Here is a 20,864-nt window from a genome sequence, read left to right as displayed (position 1 = left end):
CCTGGGCCAGGCTTTACACATGAATGGGGAAGTGATCAACAAGAGAGTTTTTCTGGTGGCTGTAGAAAAGACCCAGGCCATTTGGACATTGGTAGAAGATCTGGTGTGTTTGGAAACAGGTAAAGGTTTATAGTGAACCTGGAAGGAGGGTGATTTTCAAGGCAGGTTTCAGAACCAAGGAGCTGGCTTGTTAGACCTTCTTATCTCCTCAATCATGAGGAATTTTTGAAGAGCCCTGCCTCTTGAGTCCCCCTGCCTGGGCCTTTGCGAGTGACTTCCATTTCCACACTGGCTCTGGTGAGGCATACCTCTTGTCTGCCATGCTGCCCTTAGGAGTCTCACTCCCCACACTTCTTCACAGGGTCACAGTGAGAATGTGGTTGCCTGGAAGATCCAGGGTTAGTCATGGCAGCCTGGGGACACTAATGACATGTGGCAGGTCCCCCAGCCCTGAATTTTGCCTTTTCCATTTGTTATCATAGTTGTTGTAGTGTTACAAATAGGTATCACACACAAAGTGCACACATTTTAAGTGTACTATCAGGTGATTTTTTTTGACAAGTGTGTACATTGCCTTCACCCAAGCCCCCCTCATTAGCTTGGTAGTCCTCTAACAGTCAGGGCCTTGGCAGGCAGGGGCAGGAGTTCCTGAGATGCCTGGTGGGTCGGCCACTAGAGGCCTGGTGCAAGCTGAAGACATCGCTGATTTGAAAGCAGGGTTTAAAGATGAGGAGGGGAGATCAGGGGCTAGTTCTAGACTATAGTAGTAGCCATTGTGGTGGTGGTAAGGGTGATAATCATGATTGATACTGATGAACATGAATGCAGTCTGAGAGCTTAATATGTCCTAAGCACTTGTATTTACATTCTTAAGGACCACATTTAAACCAGTAATGATGATGGTGATACCATTAGCTAATATTTACTGTGTGCTTTTAATATGTGGTAAGAGCTTTACATATATTCTACTTCAAGTTTCACATTACTCTGCAACACAGGTACTACTATTATTCCTATTTAACAGATGAGAAGACTAAGGCTTAGAAGCTTCCTTAGTAGTCACACTGTTAATGTATGCTGAGCAGGGATTTGAGTGAGCCCATTTTCTTAGGCTCCTTTGTGCATCCCAATAATAATATCTCCCAGTTTGGGGGCACGTGGGTGGCTCAGTCCTTAAGTGTCTCAGCTCAGGTCATGATCCCAGGGTCCTGGGATTGAGCCCCACATCCGACTCCCTGCTCTATGGGAAGCCTGCTTCTCCTTCTCCCACTCCCCTGCTCGTGTTCCCTCTCTCACTCTGTCTCTGTCAAATAAATAAGTAAATAATAAAAATAAATTAGAAAAAAAAAGACTAGCTCCCAGTTCCTGGACATCTAGATCACTAGGTCAGTATTCTTTCCTTTAGGGGGCCTTCCTTTCCTGTCAGTACCGAGTTGGTGCCTGTCAGCTTGGGAGTCAGCTAGACTGGCCTCACATCCAGGCTTTGCTACAAGCACCTGTGACTTTGGACAGATTTCTTAACTTGGAGTCTTAACTTTGAGTTTCCTCATCTGTAAAATAAGGGTAGCTTCCACCTCCTAGGATTATTGTGAGCATTAGATAATATTTGGAGACTTTCATGCCTGCTCAATAAATGGTGCCTTTAGAAAAAGATAGTCTGACCCATGAATATGTGTACAGTTCACGAAACTGGGCACAGTTGCATTTTATAATGTGACACATTTTCACTTGATTCTGGGGAGCTTATTGGAGTTGCCGGAGTGGGTATTCTTGGGACAGCTGATTATGTGTACATGAATATAATTAGGAAATTTACTGCTGAAGTAGTGAAGAACAGCGTCAGCATCATCATATCCAGCCTTCACAGTTGATGTTTGTGAAATGTCATCTACTTTTCTTTTTCTGGTAAGAAACTATGTATGCTGCTAAAGAAAGGATCTCATTTCTACTTACTTCCCAGAAGGGGCGTGTGTCTACATGTGTAGATACAAATGATGATTGATAACCGATACTCTTGACAGAAGATGAGAAATCACCTATATATATAACGTAATTTTTACGGAAGGAGAAGATTTGCCCTGGTTTTAGCCTGGTGCTGTTGCATGCACGCACTCTGTCTAATTGCCCCGTTAGGAAAGGTAGCAGGACTGGTTTTCTGAAGACGTCAGTAGTAGAAAAGGAAGAACACTGAAGAGGAACAGCCTGGCTAGCATGGCTAACAACGAATAGCTCAGTTTGTGGAGCTCCCATTAGGTGCTGGGCACAGGGAAGCTGCCTGTGATCTTCCCTTTAACCCTCATTGTGAGTAAGATAGGGACTACTTTTATCATCATTGTTTAGAAGAGGGGTCTGAAAGCAGTTGCTATGGGCACTTGCCCTTGTGCCTTCTTCCAGTAACCCTCTGCAGAGAATTCTGTGGCATATTGGTGATGAATATGTGCCAGGTTCCTGGGTGAGGAGATTCATTCTCATCACTCAACCTTAATGTCAAAGTGCTCCGCTCTTTATGACTGAACTTCACCCAGTTCCACACTTGAAAAAAAAAACAAACCCAACTGTTCGTTCTCTCTGTCGTATAATTCTTGTTTAAGAAAATCATTTAAGATGGTCACCTGGGTGGTTCAGTGGGTTAAGCCTGTACCTTCTGCTCAGGTCATGATCCGGGGGTCCTGGGAGGGAACCTCATGTCAGGCTCCCTGCTCAGCAAGGAGTCTGCTTCTCCTCCCTCTGCTCATCCCCTACCCATGCCCATGCAGTCTCTCGTTGTCTAATAAATAAAATCTTATTTTAAAAAGAATCATTTAGGGATCATTTGAGTCATTCAGTAATACTCTTATCACGTCTGCATTTTTCTGGAAAATGTAATTTATTTAGCTATTTTAAAGGAAACATAGGAATTTAGTGAGTATATTTTATAAAAACATAACAACTGCATAAGTTCGTATACATTCTTATGTCGTTCCCCCATTTCTCCACTTCTTTCTTTTCAAGGATATTTTAGTATCTGTATACATTTTTATAAAAATTTATTTTGATACTTGGATATCTGTACCTTCATCCTAGTAAGTCAGTAGCTGTTGAACATAAAAGATAGTTCCAGCCTTGCCTCCTTCGAAAGTGTAAATTATGACATCATTCTTGAAAAAGAGACATGTTGAAAGTAGTTAACTGGGTGGTAATAGTGACTTTTTCTTACCATTGAAAATAGAATTTAAACCAGTTCAGAAGATAATGGATTGCTTCAGAGGTTCTCAAAGTGAGGTCCCCAAACCAGTGACATTAGCATCACCTTGGAACTTGTTAGAACTGCGGATACTGGGGCGCCTGGGTGGCTCAGTGGGTTAAGCCTCTGCCTTCGGCTCAGGTCATGATCTCAGGGTTCTGGGATCGAGCCCCGCATCAGGCTCTCTGCTCAGTGGGGAGCCTGCTTCCTCCTCTCTCTGCCTGCCTCTGCCTACTTGTGATCTCTCTTTCTGTCAAATAAATAATAAAATAAAAATCTTTGAAAGAACTGCAGATTCCCAGGCCCCTCAAGCCCTACTGAATCAGAAGCTCTGGAGGTGGAGCCCAGCAATTTGTTTTTCACAAGTCTTCTAGGGGGATTCTTCTGATGTGTGCTAAAGCTGGAGAATCACTGGATTAGTGTTTGCCTCAAAATTCTCAGGCGAATTATTAAGCTATGAGGAGAAGTGGTATCTTTCCAAGACACAAATTGCGGTGGAAGTGTTATGCCCCAATAACGGGTCCGTGATTAAAGGAGCGAGACTGATACAAAGCGAAGGTCAAGCAAAGCTTTATTTCGCGCCAAGCATCAAGAATCTAACCGAACGTTCGGGGCCGCACCTCTTACAAGAGAGGGCGACCCTTCTCTGGTTCACAGTCTAGCTTTTAAGGGCAAAGGCCATGCCTGGCCACGCACAGGTGACCAATGAGATTGTAACACACACAGGAAACTCCACAGTGATGCTAGGTGACCAATTGAATTATAATTTACCCTAGTAGACATTTGAATCAGCCGATTACACCTTGATTAGGATTGGCGCCAAAAAGGTACCCAAAGGGCGGGGGCCCATACTCCTTGGTAGCTAGGGAGACAGTATGCAACCCCCTACTGATCGGATGTCTCCACCTGGCCTGACCCACCTTTGTATCTGGGCATTGTTACCCGGAGCTGGTTTCCTGGACCCGCCTTTAAGTGAATCCCCTGGGGGAAGGGGAGCAAGGACAGTTCAAGGGCTAAACAACAAGTTTTTGTTTAACCTCAATGAAAGCCTCTTGACAAAATATAAACATAAAATAGGTCCTTACAGAAGCTACCCAGTTCTGCTATTATCAGAGACTGAAAATGGAATTAATGGCCACCGAAGGATCTCTATAACCCTTGATTCCCCTGAGGTTAGCTCCTCCCTAGGTATTTGTTTCTAAAATAAATATCCCAAATAATTACCAGAAGCTCATGTGATAGCCAAAGAAAACTCAGTAACCCAAAGAGATTAAAAGCAATTCAGATATTTGCTGGAGATTAGCAGATTCTAACCTGCAGCTCTTTGCCTATTCCTCTGGCTCCCAGTGTTGCACACACATACCATACCTTCCAGGAGTTTCTTGAAACCCTTCCTGTGTTCAGCTCCCAGGCAGAACTGTACCCAGAGGCAGCCTTAGCAGAGCTTCTGGCTCCCCTGCCCACCTCTTATTTCCTTTTCTCTTTTGTTCCCTCTTATAGGTTTCCTTCTCTTTCCATTGTCTGTTAATCAAAGCTGATTCACTTCTTAGACTCCTGAAACCCTTTTTATCTGCATTCTCCATTTGTATAACAAAAGCCCAAGAAAATCATCCAGCATGTCCGATGGGTAGATGAAAGAAGCAAAGAGGATAAAGATAGTTCTTTTTCTGGTGGAGGAAAGGGACCAAACCCCCCATCTCTGTTGGTTCACTCCCTCTTTGACTCACAGCAAGTAGAGGATTGAATTGGGCCCCTGAGAGCTCTTTCACCCGAAATCCCATGATTTGGGATCTCGAACGTGCCGTTCATACGTTATTAAATTTACTTTTTGGGGATTTTTTTTGTGCATTGTACACAGGTATGATTAAGCCCTGATTTTAACAGTGTAAGGGTTGATTTATTCTCAGAGTGCCTTTAATGGATATGAATTTCATTTTGGAAAAACATCTGGTTGCCAGACAAGAATCTTCTTCAACTATTAGTGCTATTGGTTTTCATTACAGTCCACTGCATTAAAGCAGTCATCCTGAAGTATGGATGGACGCTGACAGGACCTACTGAGAATTGAGATTTAGTTCCACATTGAAAGAAATTTAAATAGAAAGTTTAGTGACCCTATGGGATTGTAATTGTTTTTGAGATTTTAATTGAAAAATATAAACTAAGAATATGTGATGCTTTCTGGACAGAAACAATACCCTCATGCAAAGATGAAAAAGGTTCTAGATTCTGTCAATTGATTTTCAGTTTAGACTAGTAGGATTGAAATTCAATGAGATTTCAGGCTTTAACTATTATTTTCTAGCGTATTTTTGCATACACCATTACCCCTTCCTGGAATTTTCACCTTCCTGCCCTTCATTGATTTGAATCTGATCCTGCAGCAGAGTCTAGGAAAAATCACAGTGAATTAAGGGTCAGAAAGATAATGAGAATCCTCCCACTTAATGTGACATTGGGTGGTTCACTTGAATTTTTGAGTCTCCATTTCTTTAATCTCAAAAATAACTCCCCCTAAAAATAATAGCCACTAGTATTTAATGACCATTTATCATAATGGAAAGTTCTTCCTGTACATCACTTTATGTTATCATAACTGTTGATCATAACATTTATCATTTATTGGGTATTTTTTCATTCCCTCCCCCCTTTTGAACAAATAGCAGATATACTTCTTTTACTTTCAACTTACAAACATTGATTTTTTTTCTCCCTAGTTTTATAAAATATAACAAAGATCTTGAGATTGTGTGACAGATGCTTTACAAGGATATGTATGTATGTACATACATACATACATACATATGATTTTTACATACTCAAATGAACTACATTCGTTCTCATTGTATGGAAACTGCTTTGTTGGAACCAAATACATCATTTGGATATTTGAGAGGAAAAAGTAAAAGCAGTAACTTGGGAGACTCGAATGAAGGCCATAGATGAGATTAACTAGGCTCTGGATTTTATTTTAATTTTTGAAGATTTTATTTATTTATTTTGAGAGGGAAGAGAGAAAGAGTATGAGCAGGGAGAGGGGCAGAGGGAGAGGGAGAAGCAGACTCCCTGCTGGGCAGAGAGCTCAATGCAGGACTCGATCCCAGGACCCTGGAATCATGACCTGAGGTGAAGACAGATGCTTAACCAACTGAGCCACTCAGATGCTCCAGGCTGTGGATTTTAAATCTTGTTATGGAGCCCTCCATAATATGGTTTTAATTTTTTTTTCTTTTTGCAACATTGTATTATTGCAATATAATTACCATAACAGTTACCATTTGGGAGTATAAACTTTGGTGGGTTTTAGTACATTCAAAATATTGTACAACCATCATTACTATTTAATACTGGAACATTTCCATCACCCCTAAAAGAAATCCTGCACTCATTAACAGCCCATCATCTCCTTCATTCCTTTTTTTTATGACTGAATAATATTTCATTATATGGACATACCATGTTTTATTTATCCATTCAATAGTGATGGACATTTGGGTTGTTTCCACTTTGTGGCTATTATGAATAATGCTGCTATGAATATTCATGTACAGTTTCTCCTTCTCTTTTATACCTACCAGCACTTTATTGAGGAGTCTGCTCCCTGGGAAGTAAGAGTGAGAGGAAATGTATGTGAGTGAGGGAAGGGAAGGGAAGGAAAGGAAAGGGAATAAAAGTTGATGCATCGTCAAGCTGACCAAGGCCTTACAACTGAACACAGCTGGTGGTGCTTCCATCCCAGGCCATGTCCAGGGAGGTTATGAATCCCAGTGACTCAGAGCAGTCACTGGTAGAAAGAAGGGCAAACAGTTCATCCATTGTCGCCTTCTTGTCTCAGAGTGCATGCCACAGGGCCTTAATCACTTTGTCTTCTGGGTCATGTTTCCTGGCCTCTGCAGGATTGGCCTAGTCAATGTCAAGGTGCTAGTGTTCCTTTTCAGCTGGTGCTATGTATGGGCTCTCTTCTGTCGGAGGCAGTGGCAGGAGCAGCTTCCGGGGCTTATTGAGTGAGGGAACTACATGAGCCATCACTAAATTCTGCCTGAGAAGCATGACATGTGGTCCTGAGGTTCAGGGTTGGTGAGCCCATGAGGCTGAGGAGTCTAGGACAGTGCATAGTCTGGGTCCCATATACTGAGTGATCAGAAACTGCTGCTTGTTTGCTTTTGGTTGATTGGTGGACTGGTTTTCTGGATATATTGCTGTGAAACAAACTACACCAAGACTGAGCAGTTTATAATGTTGCCTTCTTTCTCAGGGTTCTGTGTGTTTCCTGGGGTTGACTGGGGGGTTTTCACTTGATATCTTTACTGGGGGACTTTACTGGAGGGCCAAGATGGCACACTCAGAGGCTGACAGTTGGTGGTAGCTCTGCCGGTTGGAGCCTTCCCTGAGACCTGCTGTTTAACTTGGCCTTCTCACAGCACAGGGATGTGTTTTAAGAGGGTGAGTCTCCAGAGCTAACATTCCATATCCCTTTAAACTATGGGAAACTGAGGCTTCGCAAGTTAAAATAAGTGGGTCATGTCATACAGAGGCCACAGGAATGATGTCCTTGTCCTGATGCTGTCATAGGAACGTAGGAAATATGGTCCACATCTTCCTTATCCATCCATCTGTTGAAGGGCATCTTGGTTCTTTCCACAGTTTGGTGAGTGTGGCCATTGCTGCTATAAACATTGGGGTACAGATGGCCCTTCTTTTCACTACATCTGTATCTTTGGGGTAAATACCCAGTAGTGCAATTGCAGGGTCATAGGGAAGCTCTATTTTTAATTTGAGGAATCTCCACACTGTTCTCCAAAGTGGCTGCACCAACTTGCATTCCCACCAACAGTGTAAGAGGGTTCCCCTTTCTCCACATCCTCTCCAACACGTGTTGTTTCCTGTCTTGCTAATTTTGGCCATTCTAACTGGTGTAAGGTGGTATCTCAATGTGGTTTTAATTTGAATCTCCCTGATGGCTAGTGATGATGAACATTTTTTCATGTGTCTGAAATAAGGAAATGTTTGTTTTAGTATACCCACCAGGCTGGCACACTGTAGGTGCTTGTGAACTGAGCATTTATTAGTTTCTTAATATGTATGGAATACTATGCTAGGCCCTCGGGGCTATGGGAAGAAATGGGATGTGGGCCTTTCCCTTAAGAAGCTTGTATGGGGCGGGGGGCGCCAGTGTGGCTCAGTGGGTTAAAGCCTCTGCCTTTGGCTCAGGTCATGATCCCAGGGTCCTGGGATCGAGCCCCACATCAGGCTCTCTGCTCGGCGGGGGGCCTGCTTCCTCCTCTCTCTGCCTGCTTCTCTGCCTACTTGTGAACTCTGTCAAATGAATAAATAAAAAATCTAAAAAAAAAAAAAAAAGCTTGTATCGGTGTGTCTGGCTGTTTTAGTTGGTAGAACATGCAGTTCTCAGGGTTTAAATTCAAGTCCCACATTGGGTGTAGAGATTACTTAAAAATAAAATTAAAAAAAAGAAGAAAGACCCTTATATCCTGATAGATGGGCTGGAAAAGGGGGACGGTATGGAGGGTAGAGTTTCCTGTGTTGGAGGATCATGAATGAGAGAGGGACCCCAATTCAAATTAAAGAGGGAAAAGAACTGAGCGAGGCAGAGTGCTGATGGAATTCAGAGGAAAGATTTGTTTTAGCCTTTGGGGGAGCATGGGGAGCAGTGGGAAGAGTTGCTTTCCTTTCTTTAGCTTTGTACTCCTTGCCCCAACTCCAGCAGTATAACAGGTACATAGATGCTTCAAAATGTTACTGGTTTACATAGACATTACTGATAAAAATGTGTGGTTTTTTTGGAGTTTATTTATTTATTTGACAGAGATCACAAGTAGGCAGAGAGGCAGGCAGAAAGTGAGAGGGAAGCAGGCTTCCCGCTGAGCAGAGATCCCGATTCGGGCCTCGATCCCAGGATCCTGGGATCATGACCTGAGCCGAAGGCAGAGGCTTTAACCCACTGAGCCACCCAGGTGCCCCGATAAAAAGGTTTAAGTGCTCTACAAATGGAGAGGTTTCGATCAGTGGGACATAATATTCATGGCCTATTCATTCAGTAAGTATTTGAGTACCATGTACAAGATACTGGAGATTCAGAGATAAGAGCTTAGAGGGCAAGGGGCAAATGAACAAGCCCAGATCATAGCATGTGGAGAGGAGTGGGGGGTGCAGGCAGGTGATCGATCATCTCTCTGCATTCCTTCCATCCCACTTTGTGAGCCCCACATTCCTCTGGGTTCTGGACATCTGCAGAGGAGCCACAGTCAGGGCCCTGTCCTATAGAGTCAGTTTAGTCTAGAATAACGGTTCTCAAGTTGTGGACTGTGGACCAACAGCATCAGCCTCACCTGGGACTGAGTCAGTGGCTCACCCCAGGCCCACTCTGTTATAAGCTCTGGGGGTGCCATCCAGCAGTAAGAGGTCACAAGCCCTCCAGGTGGTTCTGACACATGCTCCAGTAGGAGGAATAGTGGGCCAGGACATTTCTCAGTCCTGCCGCATGTTAGAATCACATGGGTGGGAGCTTTTAAAGCACTGCCACCCCATGTACACCTGAGATGTTAGGTCAGCCTCTGGGAGGGAGATGCATGCATCTGTCATTTTAAAATCTCCCAAGGTGATTCCACTGTGTAGCCATAGTTGAGAACCACTGGTCTTCATGCACTTAGAAGACAGCACAAATGAGTCACCATGGAGGTGAATGTGTCCATGCCTGCCAGTCCACTGATGGGAGGGTGCCCCAGAGGAGGGGCCTGGCTAGCAGTGAACTTCTTATTTGATAAGCTCTTTATTTCTTTTCCCTTTCTTTTTTCTGGACACTGACTCAACTGACTTAGTTGTAGTCATATGAGTGTGATTGGGAAAGTTTCTTTAAAATTCATTTAATATACGGGGCACCTGGGCGGCTCAGTGGGTTAAAGCCACTGCCTTCGGCTCAGGTCATAATCCCAGCGTCCTGGGATCGAGCCCCGCATCGGGCTCTCTGCTCAGCAGGGAGCCTGCTTCCTCCCTTCTCTCTCTGCCTGCCTCTCTGCCTACTTGTGATCTGTCTGTCAAATAAATAAATAAAATCTTAAAATATTCATTTAATTAATTTTTAGAAGTCCAACATAGCTGGTTTCCCCTAAAAACTTTGTATTTTGATAAATGGTTATTACCAGTACCATGACTAATTGACTTATACCAGCTTATTCATATTCTAGTGGGAGAGTGCTTGGGCTAATAAAATTCATTTTAAAATTAGTTTTTAAAAATGTGTTGTTATAGCCTAAGGAGAATGGGAAGTTACCCCAAGCAGGAGCACATCAGTGAAGAATGAAATCTTATGCTGTTCTGTTAACATAAAATAGTTGTTTAGACGCTTACTATCCCTGTTTCATTCTCATTTCCACGGGATGAGTTGTCCAGAAAAAGGCCTCCATTTCAGTAGTGCATGTTACCTGCATGCTGTTGTCCTGGGAAGCATTACTTCATCAGGAATGGGGCAGCTTGGCTTTGACATGTGTACCGCTTGTCCTTCTCCTGGGTGGGACACCTCTAGGAGGGTGTCTTCTGCTCTCTCTCTCTCTCTGTCTTTGGTTCTCCTCCAGGGCTTAACCCCAGGACCATATTGGTTTTTTTTTTTTTAAGATTTTTATTTATTTGAGGGAGAGAGAGTGAGAGAGAACATGAGAGGGGAGAAGGTCAGAAGGAGAAGCAAACTCCCCGTGGAGCTGGGAGCCTGATGCAGGACGCGATCCCAGGACTCCAGGATCATGACTTGAGCTGAAGGCAGTCACCCAACCAACTGAGCCACCCAGGTGCCCGACCATATTGTTTTTTAATTAAACTTTCTATTTTGAGGTCATTGTAGATTCACATGCACTTATAAGTGATACTATAGAGAGATCCCATGTACCCTTTACCCAGTTTCCCCCAGCAGTACTAGCTTGCAGCACTAACTGTCCCAGCCAGAGTGGTGACACTGATACAGTCAAGATAGAGGACATTTCCATTACCACAAGGATCCTTCATGCTGCCCTTTTATAACCACCCACTTCCCTTCTGCCCCTCTTCCCTAACCCCTGACAAGCACAGATCTATTCTCCATCTCTTCTCATGGAGTTCAAACATAAAATTGGGTCTCTGGTTTAATAAAAGAGAGACAAGGGTATGCATACAGTATGAGGTAAAATGGAAAAAGGATGATTGGTGGGGTAGGAAAACTAAATACTTGAGGATTTCAGGCTATACAGAAAGAAGGCTAACTTTAGGAACAAAATTGAGCATTAACCCTTAAGTATACTGGAAGTCTCTTGGTATTGTTAATGTTCTTGTATTAATCATGGTCTACCTTGATTCCTCTGACTGTGTTGCACTAGTGATAATTAACTGGTTAAGTCCATGGCCCATAACAAATAGGGGTGGTCTGGTTTGTGCCCTACCCTGGGATAAGCCCAGTGCTTCTCAGCAGGGGCTCCTGGAGGATCATGGAAAGTCACAAGACGGAAGTTGGAGATATGAGTTAATTATTTGGCTTCTTTTCAAATGGATGTTTTAGAAATAGTTGCTTGACTCTTCTTGTAATCAGGAGAGGCCAGCAGTGTGTTGAGGAATGAGGCCCTACTTCAGCCTTACTCACCCAGCAAAACTCAACCTCGAGTGAACTATGACATCTTCCTTAACCACACGTGTCCCAGAGCAGCTAAGTGTTAAGGAAGAGAATCACAAGAGGGAGCTGCCGGACTTCTCTTTCTCTTTCACTGCTATCCAGTATGGTAGCCAGCAGCCTCATGTGGCTAGTGGGTGTCTGAAACGTGGCCAGTGTGCTGAGGAACTGAACTTTTTTTTTTAAAAGATTTTATTTATTTATTTATTTGACAGAAATCACAAGTAGGCAGAGAGGCAGGTAGAGAGAGGAGGGGAAGCAGGCTCCCCGCGGAGCAGAAAGCCCGATGTGGGACTCGATCCCAGGACCCTGAGACCATGACCTGAGCCGAAGACAGAGGCTTTAACCCACTGAGCCACCCAGGCACCCCAGGGACTGAACTTTTAATCGCATTTAAATTTTTTAAGTTTATTTAATTTTTTTAGTGATCTCTACACCCAGTGTGAGGCTTGAACTCACAATCCGTGCAATCAAGGGTCACATGCTCTTCCGACTGAGCCAGCCAGGCTCCCCTAATTGCATTTAATTTTGATTATCTTCAATTGAAGTAGCTCACATGGCTTGTGCTGTGTGTGACAGTACAGACACTCCGGGTTACCCAGGTTGGACTGTTTGAGTTGCTTCACCCTCCTTAGTGAGGCCAAAGCAGAATTGCATTCCGTGGTTGTTCCCAGCATTCTCTGGCTAACCCCCTTTCCCACCCAGCAGCAGCCTCTATAAAACATTTCCAAAGCATCAGTCTGAAGAGGAAGCAGATATTTACTCTGCCTGGGTAGTGGCCATATCTGCGGCAAGCCAGCCAGTGTGTGGCTCACAGTAGTTCTTACTTGATCCCTCTCTAATGAATTGGACTTGGACCTCTCCCCACCTTCGCAGGCTTATTCCAGGGACAAGGGTGGGATTTGTTCCTTGTGTGTGATACTAAATTACAGCTTTTTGTTCATAGGCATTAAGAACAAGCTGTTACATTTCTTCCTTTGCAGGAGAGCAGTAATTAAGAGTGTGGATGCTGGAGTCATGTTCTTGGGTAGGATCCGGCTTTTCCACTTTCTGAGGGTGTGACCTCAGACAAGTTAATTAACCTCTTTGTGCCTTCCTTTCTGTACCTGTGAGGGTCAAAATAGTACCTGCATCATAAAGTGATTGAGCCAAGTAAATCCGAGAAGTGCATTTGGTCCATAGTAACTGGGTCACCTCCTAGTATGATGAAGCACGTGATGACATCCCTGAGCACGATAATGAAGGGAAATTATTTGTAGTTGTGACTCTTACAAGTGCCCACAAGGGGGCAGTCTAAAATCATGCAGATCCCTGGAAGAGAGCAACTTGGGTTTGTAAAGCATGTGGATAATGTGGCCAGTTCCAAATGTGCTTGGCCCTTTTCCCTCAGTTTTTTTCTTCTGTTTGAAGAACACTTTCATTGGTTCTCAGGCTGTACCTCAGGTAGAGGGCTGGCCCATTAATATCTGAAGGGTGGCATGGGCAATACAGAGTAAGGTTCTGGTCCTGCTGGGATGGACAGGTTGATAAGGGTGCTGACACAAGCTGGCATCTGTCCAGAGAAGCTAAGCTCCTCTTTGTAACTTTTCACACAGAGTAAATTCTAATTAATCGAACTCTTGAGGTAGACACTAGAGCCTGAAGGTGTTTTAGAGAAAAGAAAAACCTGGTTTTGTCTCCCTTCCACCAACTGCATGCTTGCCTTTGAGCATTGTGTGTTCACCTAAGGGGCACTGTTAAGGGGCAATGCCAGGAGCTGGGGTGACCTAGACATACATAAGCCACCCTTGCCTCTGTAGCCTCTCTCTCCTCCCAGGGAGACTGAATCAGAGAACTCTGCAGCCAAGCAGAATGAAATTAATCTTCTGCTTACTGTATAGGAACCACAGAGCATCATGAGTTCTGGGGAACTGTGGGGTCTTGAAAGTAGGTGGGGTTTAAATAGGTGTTGGGATGTGGGAGAAGGGGTATTTTGAGCTGGAAGGTGTATGGAAGAAACACACCTGATGTCAAGTTGGGAAGAGAGTTTGGGGTCTCTTTGGGGTCAGACTCTAGGGAGCCAGCACTGAGCTAAGAAGTTGGGCCTTCAAATTCTTGATGATGTTTATGTTGGTAGTATCGTGGTTAAGAGTTAACTAAAACAAACGTGGGTAATGGCTTTTATAGTCCAAGTTGATTCTTTAGTACTTCTCTCTTGAACTTTAATATTCCTGATATGTAATCCAGGCTTCCAAAATCAGATGCCCATGGGGAGTTGTGACAATCCAGTGTTTATCACATCCATCCTTATCTGCATTCCTGCTGCCTATACCAAGTCCAAGTCTCTGGTCTCTCTCCTGCACAGTTACAGGAACCTTCCCCAAAGGGGTGCAGGTAACTGTGGCAGCAAGGCACACAAAGAGGTCAGCATGTGATGCTACCAGAAAGGAGGGCCCGGGGACTATGAAAGTGAGTCTGGTCATACTAACACAGAAGCTGATTTCTCCTAGATGTTGTGTTGGAACATTATATAAATAATGCTATGAATGATTGATTGTGACTGAGTGCAGTAAATTATTTGTAATCCTAAAATGACCATGAAGATCATTTGATCTTTGATTTAGAAAGTCTTCTTCATGGTCCTGTAGAAGATGGGTGGAGATGTGGAGTTCCTGGGATGTTTCCTAGACATTCTGTGGGAGGGGAGGAGCTGCCATCTGTTCCGTTTTATTTGTTGTAGATATTTAAATGACAAACAGTAATATATTATCTTTATTCTTCTTGATTCTAAAATACTAAGATTGACATTGGAGCAAATTTAGCAGAACCAAAATCAAACTTGAGTGTTGTGTTTCTTAGTACTTACCCAAGGAGTTTGTACATGTTGCTTAGCAGTTGGCTCCCTTCAGAAAGTAGAACGTTGGGGCGCCTGGGTGGCTCAGTGGGTTAAGCCTCTGCCTTCAGCTCAGGTCATGATCCCAGGGTCTTGGGATCGAGCCCCGCATCGGGCTCTCTGCTCAGCAAGGAGCCTGCTTCCCCTCCTTCTCTCTCTGCCTGCCTCTCTGCCTACTTGTGATCTCTGTCTGCCAAATAAGTAAATAAAAATATTTTTAAAAAAAAGTAGAACGTTGACTGTCTGTGTAATAATTGTGTCCACTTTTGTGCTTCTCCTCTCCCCTGGGAACAAGGCTTGGGGAGGCCTGGTGGGATTTTCTGCACCCTCCCAGGCCTCCCTGGCACTTTCTGACTCTAGGTCCAGTCTTGGGGACAGAGGGAAAGGGCATGGTTCTCCAGGATTGGCATTGGGGCCACAACAGCACAGCTTGGTGGGTGAGTGTGGAAGTTGTGGCTGGCACCCCTCAGCTCTCAGGGCCTGGCTGTAGACGTGCACACGTGTGCGTGTGTGTGTGTGTGTGTGTGTGTGTGTGGTGGGGAATGGTTTATTAACGTTCTGTGGATAAAGTGGTGGCTATGGATGATGTATGTGTGTGGCCAGACCCAGGGTGCAGGACCAGTGGCCCCTGGCACTCAGTAGCTAGGAAAGAGGGAAGAGTTTTTTTTTTTTTTTAAGATTTTATTTATTTATTTGACAGAGACACAGCGAGAGAGACCAAAAGCAGGGGGAGTGGGAGAGGGAGAAACAGCCTCCCCACCGAGCAGAGAGCCTGATGCGGGACTCGATCCCAGGACCCTGGGATCATGACCCAAGCTGAAGGCAGACGCTTAACAAATGAGCCACCCAGGTGCCCCGGGGAAGAATTATTTTATCATGTTTTATTTTTTTATAGGCATGGATGGATTTTTAAGATCTGATGAGAGACAAAGACTAGCTAAAGAAAGACGAGAAGAAAGAGAAAAATGTCTTGGTAAGTTCTGCCCTTTGACTGTTTAGGTCCAAGGGAGTAGAGATGTGGTGGTGTCTTTTCTGAAAATCCTTAGAAATTGATGACTGGATGGAAAGAAAGCTAGAATAATTGCTAGATGAACATGGAGCACTGGGGAGCAAATCGACACTTTGGCATGTTCACAGTTGTTATTTAATTCTCAGAATAGTTCATTTACTCACTTAGCAAACATGGAACCTCTGCTATGTTCTAGATACTCTGCTAAGGACTGTAGGTAAGATGGTGAATAAAAAGAAACTGCCCCCACCTCCTCACTGCCCCCATCTCCTCAGGCAACCACTACGTGCACTCACTCAGGCCTCTTCCAGGGCATCTAGAAGGGCCAACCTCAGAACTGAGAAAATTAGAATTAAGACATTTTCACTTATAGGACGGGAAACCCAGTTGAGAAAGGCTTTCTTAGCTCTTGCAAACTATAGATGGATAAGTACGATGTGTTCCCCACAGGATACTGTGATGTAGGTAAATAGTGGTTTCCCCTCTGAATTGACACAAGTGAGTTTTTGGGTTCTTCTTGACTGCCCGCTGCCAGTTGGTTCACATGCTGTTTTACAGGTAACCCTTCCCTACACCACCAGGTAGATGGTCCTTAGGAAATGTCTTGAGGGGAATATGATGAGTTTGTGCCCTTGCAGTGGTACATGTACAGTCATTGTGATTTTCACTGGCTCTACCCTTGGAACTCATTGGCCAGCCTAGGGTATGGCTTAGCCATTGCGGCGGCTCTGACTTGGTGATAGCAGCAGCAGTTGTGTGCTGTGTACTTTCCGTGCATGGCCTCATTTAATCTTTACCACACTGTGAGTTTGCAGACGTGAGGGTCCCCACCTCACAGCAGAGGAAATCCAGGCAGAGAGATGATGTGGTTCGCATGGCCAGCATCACCCAGGCGGTGGCAGAGATGCCAGAGCCCTTCATCTCAGTCACTGTGGCCTAGAATCCCACTGGGCTTTTCTGTCTCCCTCTTGTTTCTGCATTTTGGCTAACCCGAGCCGCATGGGGTGCTCTAGTAATGATACCTCTTTTCTGCTTTCCTTCCCCCAGCTGCCCGGGAGCAGCAGATCCTGGAGAAACAGAAAAGAGCGAAGCTCCAGTATGAAAAGCAAATTGAGGAACGATGGCGGAAACTGGAAGAGCAGCGGCAGCGGGAGGACCAGAAGAGGGCAGCTGTGGAAGAGAAGAGGAAGCAGAAGCTCCGGGAGGAGGAGGTAAGGTTCCAGGACCTTCAAGCCATCGCAGCAGCTCCCACACGGCCTGGTGCTCAAGAGCCACTGAGTGGCCTGCGCAGGTCTGGGGTGTGAGAGAATTCTACTACTGAGCCTTCTCCCCGGTGCCTCAACCTGCCCTCTCTCGGCAGCAAGACGCAGTCTAGTGAAAGCAGCCCTGGACTAAGGATGAAGAGACTTACCCGTTCAACTCAGGTGTTAATTTGCTCTGTGAGCTTGAACAAGCCATTTGGCCTGTCTGGGTATTTGCTTGATTTGTTTATCTCTGAAGTGAGGGGTTGAACTTGGCAGTCTCCAAGGCCTGTTCCAGACCTAACCCTCTCTTGACTTTGAGACTCAGAGAGGCTGGTGGATAGAGGCCTGGTGATGTAGCCTGCACAAAGGGCTGGGGAAAGGGATCTGGGGGCAGAGGGTATCTTGGCCCTCTTACTCACAGCAAACAGTCTGCTTTCAAATACAAACATGCTAGTATATTTAAATTTTAATGCAGTTCCTTGCTTTAATCATCCTTTCTCTACAGTTACCTTTAAAAAAGAAACAAAATGTTATTACCACTGCAGAGTCCTTTATTACTAAACTTTGAAAATATATTTAGAAAGCATATTTGGGTATAGATTTTCTTAACAAATATATTTTAAGGATGTAATCATAGCCTTGTATCAGGTGATGATCATTTTTTATTCATAAGGTATAATGACTCATCATTTAGGATGAATAGTATAGACGTTTATTCATCACCAGCTCCATAGGATTCAGAGACATTTGTATAGATTTGGTATCTTTTCAAATATCTGTATGGTTTATAACTATACATCTTTCACCCCTTCCTCTTTTTTAAATGAAAAAAAAACATGAATATGTGCACATGTGTGCACACGTGAGCACACACACACAAGTAGACCCATCTTTATCCACAATGCACTCGTTTAAATGTTCATTGCTTTGTTCCTCTTGGCAAATGAAAGTCATTTCAAGGGTCTTAGCCCCAATTCACCATTGCTGGCTATATAGCCTGACGACTGCATGGATTCATCTGCTCTCTCTGCAAATCCCAGCTCTACTCCTGGGCAGTTGGTAGTCAGGAACAAGTCACCTAGCTCCTCATAACCCTCTAACTCAGTCTCTTCAGCCCAAAACAGAGGTGGTCACAAGAATGAAAGGAAGTGACTTCTGTAAAAGTTCAGGAAAACACCTTGCACAGAGTAGTGTTCAGAAATGTTAGTTTCTGGGGCGCCTGGGTGGCTTAGTGGGTTAAGCCTCTGCCTTCGGCCTGGGTGACTCAGCGGGTTAAACCTCTGCCTTCAGCTTGGGTCATGATCTCAGTGTCCTGGGATTGAGTCCCACATCAGGCTCTCTGCTCAGCAGGGGGCCCGCTTCCCCCATCCCCCTCCCTGCTTCCCTGCCTACTTGTGATCTCGCCTCTCTCTCTCTCTTTCTGTCAAATAAATAAATAAAATCTTTAAATTAAAAAAATATTAGATTCCCTTCAGTGACTTCGGCTGAATCTCTAATGGTTGCACTTCAGGAAAATTTTCTGTTTGCTTTGTGTGCTTCCTTTCACTCTTAACATGGATGATAATGGGGAATGGGAGATACTGCCTGACCTTTAGTAGTCACTACACATACAAGCCAGGCTTGCTTCTCTCTTCTCCCCAGACACAGCAGGGCAGGGCTGAGAGTCTGGGCCTCCTGTGGTTGTGTAGCAACACAAGGAAACAGCAGACTTCCTCTGCCACTGCTCCCACCTTGGGGGCCCCCAGAGTCCCAGGTGGAGGTTAGGGACTTTCCACACACCTGACAGCCTATTAACCACATCGTGTCAGCAGTCTGCTAGTAATGAGACCTGTTTGGCATTCTTGTGTGTGATCTTTGGAGAGAACGGATAGGTCTACCCTGCAGGGGAAAACCTACATTTCCAAAGGAAAATCCTGCATTTGCCCTCCTGTTTCACTAGAAATCTTCGGCAGGGCTACTGACTGCTTGGCACGTGGCTGTGTAGATTCTCCAGTCTTTTCTTGTTCTTGTCATGTTCTGTCTCTGTCAACCAGATAGAAGCCTCTGCAGGAATGGTTCATTCCATTGCAGCCCATTTTGCTTCTGTAGCTTATTGGAGATTGTTTGGGTTGCCTGCCAAGTCGTACCTCTCTGGGGCGGTTACTAGGATCTTATAAAAGACCTGTTGATTCCACACCTCCTTCCTTGCCCTGTCCTGGTTCCATGTCCTTAGAGTTGCCGTGATGTTGCTTTTTGTAATTCCTCACATCTGTGTGAGTTAGCCCCAGACTTGAGCCAGGAGACTTCCTGTCTGCCAGTACAGAAGTGGCCACCACAGACAGCCTGGCTTCTAGAGATCTTGAGGACTGCAAGGGCTAGAAGCTGGTCAGGCCCGTTCTGGGGAAGGGGATGTCCAGTGTCTGCTTGAGATGCTGACCTTGAGCTCATTCTCTCAGTAAAGGCTGCTTTTTCCTCAAGGTGGGTTCTTCTAATCCTTGCATGCCACACAGCTCCCAAGAATCAAACTTTTAGAATAAACCCTTGTCACTTGCTTCAGTTAGGACTGACAACACAATGTACTCACCCATTCTCCCATTGTGGGAGTATAGATTCCTGACTAGAGGCCCTGAGAAGTGGGATTCGGTGAAGCCAACTCCAGGTTCCTCACGCTAAACAGATAACCAGGAAAGGCCTCTTTCAAAGAGTAGCTTCATCTCATACTTGTCAAAGTCTTATTATTTGATACCTAACAAAACCCACCAGGCTGAGTGTAAAAAGGAAAAATTTCTAAACTCACCTAAGCAAAAACTTCACTAAACTGAGAGCTAGCTGATCTCAGAGGGCATTGTCTGGCGTGGGGCTGTGGTGACTGTATGGCCTTCTGGCCAGGTGTCAACATCTGTTCGTAAAGAGAAAGACCTGCAGAGCCCTACTGAGAACCCCTTGGGGGCTTGTCACCACACTGTTTTCTCAAGAACACATGTAGTAACAGCAGAGGAAAAGGCACAGCCAGCTCTCCACTCCTGCCAGAGATGGCTCTCTGGGTCCTCAACAGTGCCTGGGCTGGGCCCTCCTGGAGGCCTTTTATACTCCTTGACCAGCTCCATGAGTCACCTTGGTCTTGGTTCTTCTTCTCTGAGTTCATCCAGGCAGATATAGGGCCAGAGCTAAAGGGTCGAGGGTGAGGTCCCCTCATTCTTTCCTTCCACTAAGCTGTACCCAATAGAGGACATTCTAAGGACAAGAATCTGCCTTGCCCTTTCCCCATCCTCTATTGATCATGTGATGATACTCAGGAGAGCAAGAATTTGGCAGGAATTTCAGAATGCAGTATGCAGCTCTAACATTTATTACTACTGTTCTTCTGGTGTGATTGAACTTTCTCGCATGCTCTCTCATGCTCAGCCTTTACTCTAACCAGTGGTTCTCATGGTGAGTTCCAGAACCAGCAGCATTCACATTGCCTGGGAACTTGTCAGAAATGCAAATTCTTAGCAGGTACCATCCCAGACCTGTGGAATCAGAAACTCTGCATGTGGGGTCCAGCAGTTGGTTTATTAACAAGCACTCCAGGGGATGCTGATGCGAACTCACTCAAATTTGAGAATCACTGCTTTAAACTGTTCTGTTAATAACTTTCCTTTACCAGTTTGGATTCAGTTAGTATTGGTTAAGGACTTACTATGCTAGTCGTTGTCTCACAGACTTGAGTGATCTGATGATACAGGTAATGTCATCCCCATTTTATTAAAGATTTTATTTATTTATTTGAGAGAAAGAGAGTGTGCTTCTGAGCATGAACAGGCAGAGGGACAGAGGGAGAGGGAAAGGGAAAGAATCTCAAGCAGACTCTACACTTAATACTGAGCGTGGAGCCTGATACAGGGCTC

The 20,864-nt window shown here is 44.7% G+C and overlaps 1 protein-coding gene across 1 annotated transcript in view; it reads left to right on the top strand.

The window, feature by feature from the left end:
• MAP7D2 (MAP7 domain containing 2) overlaps positions 1 to 20,864 on the top strand; it is a gene marked incomplete at its 5' end in the record, with an annotated part of 98,906 nt that overhangs the window by 39,433 nt on the left and 38,609 nt on the right. The window contains 2 exons of the mRNA XM_080795785.1: positions 15,638 to 15,715; positions 16,799 to 16,962. Coding sequence (XP_080651911.1) covers positions 15,638 to 15,715; positions 16,799 to 16,962 — 242 coding nt within the window. The remainder of the gene's footprint in view (positions 1 to 15,637; positions 15,716 to 16,798; positions 16,963 to 20,864) is intronic.

This window comes from Martes martes (assembly GCF_963455335.1).
Source record: "Martes martes genome assembly, chromosome: X".
Taxonomy (NCBI): domain Eukaryota; kingdom Metazoa; phylum Chordata; class Mammalia; order Carnivora; family Mustelidae; genus Martes; species Martes martes.
Note: the sequence above shows the minus strand (reverse complement) of the source record. Positions and strands in the feature narration are given on the sequence as shown.